General features: G+C 46.5%; 1 protein-coding gene across 4 annotated transcripts in view; it reads left to right on the top strand.

Moving 5' to 3' along the window:
• Window positions 1-398: 398 nt before the first annotated feature.
• nova2 (NOVA alternative splicing regulator 2) overlaps window positions 399-10,532 on the top strand; it is an 84,905-nt gene continuing 74,771 nt past the window's right edge. For 2 of the 4 annotated variants that reach the window (XM_024277652.2, XM_024277650.2), the window contains exon 1: window positions 9,790-10,509. In XM_024277652.2, coding sequence (XP_024133420.1) covers window positions 10,353-10,509 — 157 coding nt within the window. In that variant the 5' untranslated portion in view covers window positions 9,790-10,352. Of the gene's footprint in view, window positions 466-8,901; window positions 9,398-9,789; window positions 10,510-10,532 lie in introns of those variants that run through there. The other 2 variants (XM_036214688.1, XM_024277651.2) reach the window with 2 other exon arrangements.

Raw genomic sequence — 10,532 nt, 5'->3', positions numbered from 1 at the left:
AAGGAGAGAGAAGATTATATCAAAGTTTGATAAAATGTTTAGTTTTTGTTCACTTTTACACCATGGTGGATATAATATTTAACATTTTTTATTTGACAATCTCTTGAAATGGCAGACGAAAGCAGTGGTTTTATGTTATAATTTTCAAGTTTGTAGACGTTTTGGCGCCGAAGCGTAGGCTTTACCGGACCTTCCATCCGCCATTACGTAACTTAAAGAGTTCTGTTAAAACACAAAACGTCCTTAGTTATTTGTATGTATTTTTACGGACTGCCTGCTTTTTATCGTGCTTATTTTAGTATTTTATTTGTTTTCCATTAAGGTTGGGCCAAATAAAACGGGCTCCTTTTCTATGCGCGGGATGAAACAAGATGGCGAGCCGACCCTGAACCGTTTGAAGTTATCCTAGCAAAGGACCAAGCGCCCTCTGCTGGACACGGGACAACCCGTTTCTACTTGGAAGTGGTAGGAACTTTCCTCATTATCCTTCAGAGGTGGTACATGACCAAGTCATGTGACACACAAGATTGAAAATGATCAGAAAGCAACAAACATTTTCTGAAGCAACAGCTTTATATGGTCTAAAAACAGACATATTGAAACGAGGTTTTTTTTTTTTTTGTTAAACTATTTTAGGAAATTTATTGAATCTCAGAGCCACACAAAAGCAAACAGAACATGAATAGACATTAAACAATAAATTGAAAAAAAGATTTTCAACACCAGACTCTACGTAAGTTAATTTTAGAGTAAAGTTGAACCATGTGGCGCCGCGGATGGCTGCCTCTGTGTGTTGGTGTATGCTGCTTTTTTTATTTTACTGTGTTTTTTGTGTTGGCTCTCGGTGCTTTTGCGAAAGTGGGGTTCGTGAACATCAGGGAAAACACTGCGGGGGATTTATTTCCCAACGTTTTGCTCCCAACTCTGTAAATGTTGAGGGCGCCGACGACTCGTACTCGTGCTTCCATTGGAAGCCACCCGACGGATCCAGAGCGGACCGCCCTCAGGCCCGGGGAGCTGCGCATCTTCCTTGTAGTCTAACCAACTGAACGCAAGGAGGCCGGTCCGTTTGTGGTCCAGTGGATCCCAGATGTCCTGCCGCACTGCCAGGTGGGGGAGCTGCGGATCGGCTTCGAGTTCGGTCACCGGCGGAGTGGCCGGCCGGATCGCGGTGACACAAAGGGGACGGCGGAGAAAGGAGGCGGCAAGCTGGACTTTAATCAGGCAAACGGCAAACAGTCCGCTGAAATCCTGTTGGTAGTTTAACGGTCCTCCAGTCCGCCCTCCCATCACTCACCTTCACTGACAACCACTGCAGGGGTGGAAACCTCCACCAGGAGCTCCTTTTGGACTTTGTTTGTTGATTTCCCATGCTTGCATGTACATTTATGTGCTGTTGTAGATCTATTGTACATTTGTTTGTCTGTGCACTTTTTGTGGGCATTGCATTTGTTCGTTTCCCGTGCTTGGCGCCGCGGATGGCTGCCTTGGTGTGTTGGTGTGCGTTGGGCACCATCATCACCAAGACAAATTCCTCGTATGTGTAATCGTACTTGGCAATAAAGTTGCTTCTGATTCTGATTTAACCTAGAAAATATTGGAGAAATGTTACGATTGGAAATGCCCCCCAAGTGGTCCTTTGAGGTACTGGAACACCTTTACATTTGGATCAGATTCTGGACTCTTTCTCAAATCCCCTGAATAAAGCAAAATCTGAATCAGTGAGATTGGAGTTGATTTTGTTTGGTCCATGACTAGAAAAAATGTGACAAAGTATTAAAGTTACTAAGTGAATAAATTCATGAGGAGCAGAGAAAGGACGGGAGTCTGATTTGGTTCTTGGTTCTGTTCTCCCCCCCTTAAACAGAACCATATTTGGGCTGGTAAGTGGACCACACATTAAATGATCATGAACCATTCATTCATGCTTCAAAAACAAACATTTCTGTCAAACTTCTGAAAACCTGATCTGATCAGATTCAGGTCCAGCTGGAAAACTGGTTCAGGTCTGGATCAAAAACTGGTTCAGGCCTAGAATGGATACTCATTCGTTCAAGACTGAAAACTGGTTCAGGTCCAGATGGAGTCATTAACCCCCCTGCTCTCTTATGGGGTCCAGATGACCCCACACTTATATTGATGTGTGATCCCTCCCATGACAAAAGTGAACATGATTTTATGTCTGCAACTGACACCAGTGGAGATAAAAAAAAAAATCCTTGAAAAAAAAGTTCAGCGCGCTGTCTTGTGGGGTCCAGATGACCCCACTTTAATCTAAACATGCCTTGGAAAGCACAAGGGTTACACAAGGCAGAAAACTTGTACTGGTCCAGACAGAAAACTGGTTCACAACCAAATGGAAATCTGTTTCAGGTCCAGACGAAATACTCAAAAATTCATTCATGTCCAGAATAAATGCTGGTGAGATCATGATAAAAAAATGAGTTCAGCTCCAGATGAAAAACTGGTTCCGTTCTGGACGGAAAGTGTGTTCAGGACCAGATGAAAAACTTGTTGGATCACAACAGAAGATTGGTTCAGGTCCAGAATGAATACTGGTTAGATCGAGATAAAAAACTGGGTCAGGTCTGGACTGAAAATGTGTCCGGGACCAGATGGAAAACTCGTTGGATTCAGATGGAAATCTGCTTCGGATCCAGATAGAAAACTCATTGGATTTAGATGGAAAACGGCTTCAGATCCAGATGGAAAACTCGTTGGATTCAGATGGAAAACTGCTTCGGATCCAGATGGAAAACTCGTTGGATTCAGATGGAAAACTGCTTCGGATCCAGATGGAGAACTCGTTGGATTCAGATGGAAAACTGCTTCAGATCCAGATGGAAAACTTGTTGGATTCAGATGGAAAACTGCTTCAGATCCAGATGGAAAACTTTTGGTTTCAGATGGAAAACTACTTCAGATCCAGATGGAAAACTCATTGGATTCAGATGGAAAACTGCTTCGGATCTAGATGGAAAACTCATTGGATTCAGATGGAAAACTGCTTCGGATCCAGATGGAGAACTCGTTGGATTCAGATGGAAAACTGCTTCAGATCCAGATGGAAAACTTGTTGGTTTCAGATGGAAAACTACTTCAGATCTAGAGATAACACATGCAGGAGGTCAGTCATCAGGATTTGGATTCTGGGGTGATTCACCAGAAACCGCTCAGCAATCAGGTTAAGGTGCAGAAGACAGAAAACACGACCACTCATAGCAGAGTCAAAGATGCAGATCAGAACAGTGTTGAGGTTTTAGTTCTGGAAAACGTGAGCAAAGGATTCAAACTTTGCAGCATGACGTTTACTCAGGAGCTCGGTCAGCATTTCTGGAAACAGGAAGCTAAAAAAAAAATCTAGCATTTTCTTTAAATCAGAGTTTGAAAAGCTGATCCCCACAGAGAACTGAGGGAAGACGCGTCTCCTCATGTTGGACCTCTGATGACATCACCTCCTGAGCTGAGCGCCTTGTCCGCCTGAGTTTCTGCTTTCAGCTGCATCTCCGTCCTCCCAAAGGTCAGCCGCGCTCTCCTGCTGCAGCTGGACACCGCTCCATCGCCTCCATGGAGAGTTTCTGCTCCAGGAAGTGATGTCACTGAAGGCCCCGGAGGTCCTCTTCCTCTAAAGTCATCAGAAGAAGTAGAAGAGCAGCGGGACAATGGACACGCTTTGGTTTAATCCTGGAGAAATCCTGAGCAGCATCACTGATGATTAACCCTTTGACTGACGGTCAAAGGGTTAAATGCTTTTTAACATCCTGATCTTTATAACTGTTAGAAATTTGACATTTCTGAGGCTCCACTGAGCCCAGCTTTGTGTGGTTGCTATGGTGACATCATGCAAGTGCCAGAGGAACTTTTTTCAAAACTAGGAGGAGTTTGGAGACGTCTGGCAGGTTTTTGATGCAGTTCATTTGAAAGAAAAATTACCTTTATTTCGGAAAACAATAAAGAGAATTTCAGTGTTCTTTATGAAATGTTCTCTCTCCCTAATCTCAACACAGTAGAAACCTTTAAAGAAAAAAAATCCTGATCTGATCCAAATGAAACATTTGAAACTTTAGTTCTGAATCAATGGAGTTTGACTTTTTCACCTCAAAGTTCTGGTTTGATGGAAGAGTCAGTTTCAGAAACAACACAGTGGAATGAGAGCGCCATCTAGTGTGGTAAGAGGAAAACAACCGTTAGTTCTCCATCTGAAGGATTTCTGTTCTGATTTTAAAAAGGAAAAGATGAGAAGAGATCAGACTCACTTTGAAAATCCTCACCAGAAAAACAGATTAGAAACAAAATTACAATAAAAGGATAAAAAGATTAGCAAACTATTAAGTAATAACAATAATATATTTGAGTTATAGGTGCCTTTCATGAGACTGAAGGCTCTTTACCGGGCGATTAAAATAAACACAGAGAGACAAACAAAGTTAAAATAAACAAACAATAATGTAAACAAGTTTGCTTCATATTTAGTGCTTGAAGGAAAACCTGAACCACATAAAATTGTTTTAGAGAAAGATGGCGCTGGTGAGTCAGCTACTGCAGAAATGTTTTTGTTACAATGAAAAATAGAGATGAGGTTCCAGGAGAGATGGACCTGCTGCAACTTTAGGTCAGCGCTGTGATCAGGGAAGGAGGTTCAGGAAATGATCTGAGCTGCAGAATCAGAACCAACTGAAGCTTCTGGTTGGACTCGTGGGATCAGTGCTGGAGATGACTAACGCCTGGACCAAAGCAGCTGTGGGGGAAGAAATGCTTTATGCTGGCTCAATGTATTTGTGTGATTTTATTGACGAGTGACAAAAACGAGTCTTGAAGGACCTGAAGGAACTGAACTGTTACTCCAAAGGGACGACTGAGGTGGAGGATCAGGAAGGAGCTACGGCTGCTGAAAAGATTGATTTGACAATAAATCAGTTGTAGATTTGGGTCCCGTCCTCCCAGTTCCTGCTCCTGTTCCTCTGGTGTTGTGTTTTTTTTCCCACTCATTCTTCTGTCCCGTCTGTGGTAGACATCAAACCTGCTTTCTTCTACAGTTTGACTGTAATTTTTTTCTTTTTCTTCAGCTTTGATTCGTTCGTTTTCTCTGCTGCTGATAAGACAATAAACCAGAAGTTCAGACCTGAAGGGTCTTCCTCGCTCCGCCGTGGGTTTGATTCCCTCCCAGAGGAGCTCTGTTCCGGGCCGGGTCTGGGAGCAGAAATTTCAGGAGGAGACATGTGCAGGTGGAAACTCGCATGTCTGGATTTATGTGGAGGCTCAAGTATCTGCAACAAGCCCAGAGGGATTATGGGAACTCGGCCGGCGGATCCCCGACATCTGTGAGGCATTAATGCAGACAGCTTTCAGAAGCTCCAGAGCCCCTCCCTGATTCAGACGTTAACAGATCCTGACATCCCAATCAGGAAACCTGCTGTCTTAAGGTCGAATTCTGCAACAAGGATTTAAAGCTGCAAGTAAAGAGCGATGGTCCACTACACCCCCAACAGCACTTTGAAATGTTTAAACTTCATTTTTTTAATTAAAAAAATGGCCATACCTCAAATGGGCTCACCGAGAGTGCAAACATGGGGTGAGATGTTAAGCGCATACGAGTATGACATTGTCTACAAACCAGGAAAAGGTCGTGCTAATGCAGATGCACTGAGCAGATTGCCTCTGCCAGAAACAACACCTGAAAAAGAGTTGGTGGAACAAGTTCTGATAATGGATGTCCTGGATGACACACTGCTGGTCACAAGCCAGATTAAACGATGGACAGCTACGGATGTCATTTAGTCCCAAGTCCATGATAACATATTAATAGGATGGCCAGTGAAAACTGATGCCCACCTACAGCCATACCGACAAAGAAGAATGGAGCTCAGTATGAGGGATGGATGCGTGCTCTGGGGCGCTAGAGTGGTTATTCCCACCAAAGGAAGAGACAAGATCCTGAAGCTCCTGCATCAGACTCACACAGGCATGTCAAAGATGAAAGGTATGGCAAGGTCATATTTCTGGTGGCCGTGCATGGATGAAAGCATCAAAGGGAGGTCAAGTTATGTGAAGAATGTCAAAAACACCAAAAATCACCACCCACTGTGCCATTACACCCCTGGGAATGGCCAGAGACAACCTGGTCCAGAATCCATGTGAACAATGCAGGGCCGTTCCTTGGCGAGATGTTTTTGTTGGTGGTAGATGCTCATTCAAAGTGGATGGACATTTATCCTGTGAAATCAGCTGCTTCACAAGTCACCATTGAGAAACTGCGGCAGAGTTTCAGTGTGTTTGGTCTTCCAAAGATGTTAGTGTCAGACAATGGAACATGTTTCACAAGTGCTGAATTTGAGACATTTATGAAACAAAATGGAATCGACCATGTGTGATCCGCACCTTTCCACCCATCCACAAATGGTCTCGCAGAAAGAGCAGTGCAGACTTTTAAGGAGGGGATGAAGAAGATAAAAGGTGACACACTCCAAGCAAAGCTGTCAAGATTCTTGTTCAGCTATCGGATTACACCACATGCAACAACAGGATTGTCACCGGCAGAACTGACGATGTCACGGAGACTTCGATCAGCTTTTGACCTGCTCATGCCAGATGGGAAAACGAGTACAGAAAAAACAACTGAAACAGAAGGACTATCAAGACAAAAAGAAAACACTGAAAGGTTTTGGACCCAGAGAATGTGTTCGTCCAATACTACTACTATGGTCCGAACTGAATACCAGCAGTGGTGTTGAGTTCATCGGGTCCCGTGTCATACAACATCAGCATCAAGAATGGTGGAACCATGAAGAGACATGTGGATCAAGTCAGAGCTAGACTGCAAGACACTGTTCCAGGGGAACCTGATGCAGACCCGGAGCAACGCAAAGACGGGGAACCAGTTGCAGTTGACAACACACCTTTAAGCGTGGACTCTGCACCCTGACTTCAGTCAGAAGAGACACGTGATTTAGTTAATTAAATGTCACGGAAGATGTGGTTTTTATTTATTTTTTCACCACAAAGAGGTGCTGACCGATAAATGTAGATGGACTATTTAAAAAAGGGTCAGGATACATTTTAGACACTCAGGATTGCAAATTGCAACACAGGGCCCCACCACCCAGGAGCCTTGAGCATCCCCCAACCCCAGGCACGAGCCAGGGCCCCTAAGGGAGGCTCGCCCCCACTCTCCAGGCACCCACAGGAGGTCCAGGAGGCCGCCCACCCCTGCTGAGGTTAGGGACATCCAAGAAAACTGGGGTCCCTTAAACCAGGCTCACTCTCTGTTTGAATTTTGGAGAGGCCCAGGTGTAGAGGACAAGAACCAGAACCCGCAGCACAGAGACACATAAATCAAGATGGATTTGAATTTGAAGGCTCCTGTTTCCTCTTCAATCTTCATTCTTTCTTTGAGGAGAATTTTGAACTGAAAAGTCTGTTCAGTAACAGAATTAAATTCAAAAGGATTTCTTTTCAAATAATTAAAGGCTCATTTGAAATCAATGAAAACAGAATTTAACTGAAGATTTATTGGGAATTTAAGAGTTTTTGAACTGCTTCTGCATCTGTTTTCCTGGTTTTGACTGTTTGGATGTAAGGAACTCCGAGTTTAACTCTGGAGTTTTCATGTTGGAGGAGAATCTAAATGCCGAAGCTGCTCAGTAAGGAATGAAGTGAAAAACATGACATTTTGGAGCACAAAAACCTAAAGACTAGAATCAACATCGAACTGCTTCAGCTTTGACCGTAGTTCACCTTTTCCTGAACATAAACGCATCGTTCGGTCATGAAGAACGGCATGAATCTTCCCTTTGACGTCCATAGTGACCTCATCCTCTGCAGAGATGAAGAGCAGCTCATCATCCTCTCAATCTCACAAAGTGGCTCAGCCTCAGAGTCCACATCCACTCCTCTATTGATTCTCCCATCAAGATGAAGGAGGACATGACTGTGAAGGAGGGGGTTCCTCTGCAGGATTCTCCGATGTTCCGTCAGTGACATACTCTCCACCTGAAGCTGCAGTCCGCTCTGTCTGCTTTACAGGTGAAGCAAAAGATCAAGAGGTGGATAAAAATAATCTTTATTTTACAATAATCGGTCTGAGGAGGCAACAATGATTGTGCAGAGTGTCAAAATAGTACAAAGTTTTGACAAAATTCATAGTTTGTCTTCCATCCTTCTGTCTTTGTTCATTTTTTTCAGAAACTACTTTTTTTGATTCATTCGAACAGCTCTCTCTCTCTTTCCCTCTTCTCTGAATTTGTGAATTTTCATTGTCCCATAAAGGGGGATATTTTAGAACTTGGCATCTCTGGGGGCCTCATCCACCTGCCCACGTTCCTCATTCTGTTGTGTCCCCTGAGGACCCCCCCCTCTCGTTTTCTCTGAAGTTACAGGAACAAGAGCAGCATGTTGTTCCAGCGAGGTGCCGGCAGGGGGCAGCAGCAGTCCGCCTGATGCAGCTTTAGCTGCTGGTTTCACTTCGGGATCAAATCCAACAGAGATCTCACCAACACCTGCAATCCAGCAGGATCAGGAAGGAGGATCTGATCCTCAGAGGACGTTCAGGGTTTGAGGAACCTGTGGAGCAGCGGGGTTCCTCCTGGTCCTCTCCTGGTTCCTCTCTGGTTCTCCAGCTGTTCATCCTCAGATATTGAGGACACATTCCAGAACTTTTTATTGGAAAACATTTCTGTTTAACTGGATGAGGAGAAGCTGAAACCAGAACCAACAAACCGACTGATTCGGTCCAAACCTGGAAGAGCTTTAAGCTCTGAGGACTTTTCGGCTCTGAAATGTTCATCAAGAGTTTGAACAACAAAGTTTTCTTTACAATTTTTTTTAAATAAAATTGTGGCCTCGTGATGACCTTCATCTCTGACACATGGGCATCGAACCCACGATTCATTTCATCTTCATTCTTTGATTCAAAACGGAAGCTGCTCAGGTGCGCGCGCGAGCTTCAGATCAAAGATCTCAAGACCTGAAGCCGCTTTTTGGAAGAAAACCTGAAACGTCAGCAGAAAAGCTGCAGAACCAGTCAGTGGTTTTTACAGTGGGTCCACAGCTGCATGCGCGCGCACACACACGCACACATCTGCTCCAAACTCATAAAAGCTGAAGAATGCCGCTCTTTACTGCACGTGAGCTCACTCCACTGTTCCCGCGGGCCGCTGCGGCGGGAATGACCCGACCACGTGGACCCCTGAAGATCTGCTCCAGGTGGAGCCTCTGCGCGCGTGACAGACACAACAATGTCACCTTGACTGCGATCCTCAGGAGTCCAGGAGGTCTCTGTGGATGCGCGTGAGGGAGGGAGGGAGCGGCGGGAGGAGCCCACGCAGCTCTCAGAGCCGGAGGAGCCTCCGCAGGTCCAAGAGAAGCCGCGCGGAGATGTCAGCGCACACAGGTGAGACAGGTGAGCCGGCCGCTCCATCCGTCACACGCACGCGCCAGAGCCGAGATGCACAGAGCCTCATTTCAGACTGAAGACCAACAGTCAGAAACACCTGTCATGGTTTCTGGTCCTTCATGGACCACAGGTGAACTGCTGCTGCTGGAGTCGGAGCTGCGCCGCCGCCGCGCGCCTCCAACGCCAGTTTCTTTCCCGTGACGCGTTCACGTGCCGTCAGAAAACAGCAACTGTTTCAAACGGAGGCTCAGGCGGACGCAGTTCGTAGCGGTAAAAGTGAATCCACGGCGCGCGGCTGTAAAACCCGAGTTTACGCGCGACCGCAAAGGCACCGCGAGGCCCGGTGACGTCAGCTGCGCCCGGGCGCCTCCTCCGGCAGCAGTGAGAGGAGGAGGAGGAGGAGGAGGGATGCTCTGAACTGCAGCATCTTCAGCCAGAAACCGAGCAGCACAAAGCGTCGCTTTCTCTGCGTCTTCCTCCAGCTCCGCGCCTCCCGCCTCCTCCGCGCGCCCGTCACCCCCGGGTGTCTCCGGACCAGGACCAGACCACGAGCAGAAACACCTGATCTGGATTTTGATTTTACTCTTGTTTTTGTTTGCGTGTTTTTTGTCTTTATCCTGACATGCTTTCAGCGGAATGAGACATTTGTGAAGCTTGACGGGACCGTCGGACCGGGAGTTCGGTTCCATCCGCCTGAAGGACCCTCCATCTGCGGATTTCCGCGCGCCGCTCCTGCGCTCTCTTCCGCTGCGCAGCATCTCGAAAGAGAAACGCGCAGCCTGCCTGCCCCCGGCCGTCCGTCCGTCCGCGAGTGCGTGCGTGCGTCAGGAAAAAAGGCGTATTCTCCCCATTCTTGAAGCACTTTCTCCGTCCGCGCGCCTGCGCTGCGTAAAAGCAGAGAGAAAGCGCGAAGGGAAGAGGGATTTAGCGCAGCTTAAGCATCCAAGAGCGAGCTCGCAAAATGATGGCCGGCGGAGCTGTGCAGCAGAACGGCATCTTCTCCACCCCGCACCATCACAGCCAGCAGCCGCACATGGAGGCCGACCCCCCGGACTCGCGTAAAAGACCTTTGGAGACGCCGACGGAGGCCAGCAGCACCAAACGCACGAACACGGGAGGTAAGAGCGACGCTGGGGGTGGG

This window comes from Oryzias melastigma, linkage group LG13 (assembly GCF_002922805.2).
Source record: "Oryzias melastigma strain HK-1 linkage group LG13, ASM292280v2, whole genome shotgun sequence".
In the NCBI taxonomy this organism is placed as follows: domain Eukaryota; kingdom Metazoa; phylum Chordata; class Actinopteri; order Beloniformes; family Adrianichthyidae; genus Oryzias; species Oryzias melastigma.
Note: the sequence above shows the minus strand (reverse complement) of the source record. Positions and strands in the feature narration are given on the sequence as shown.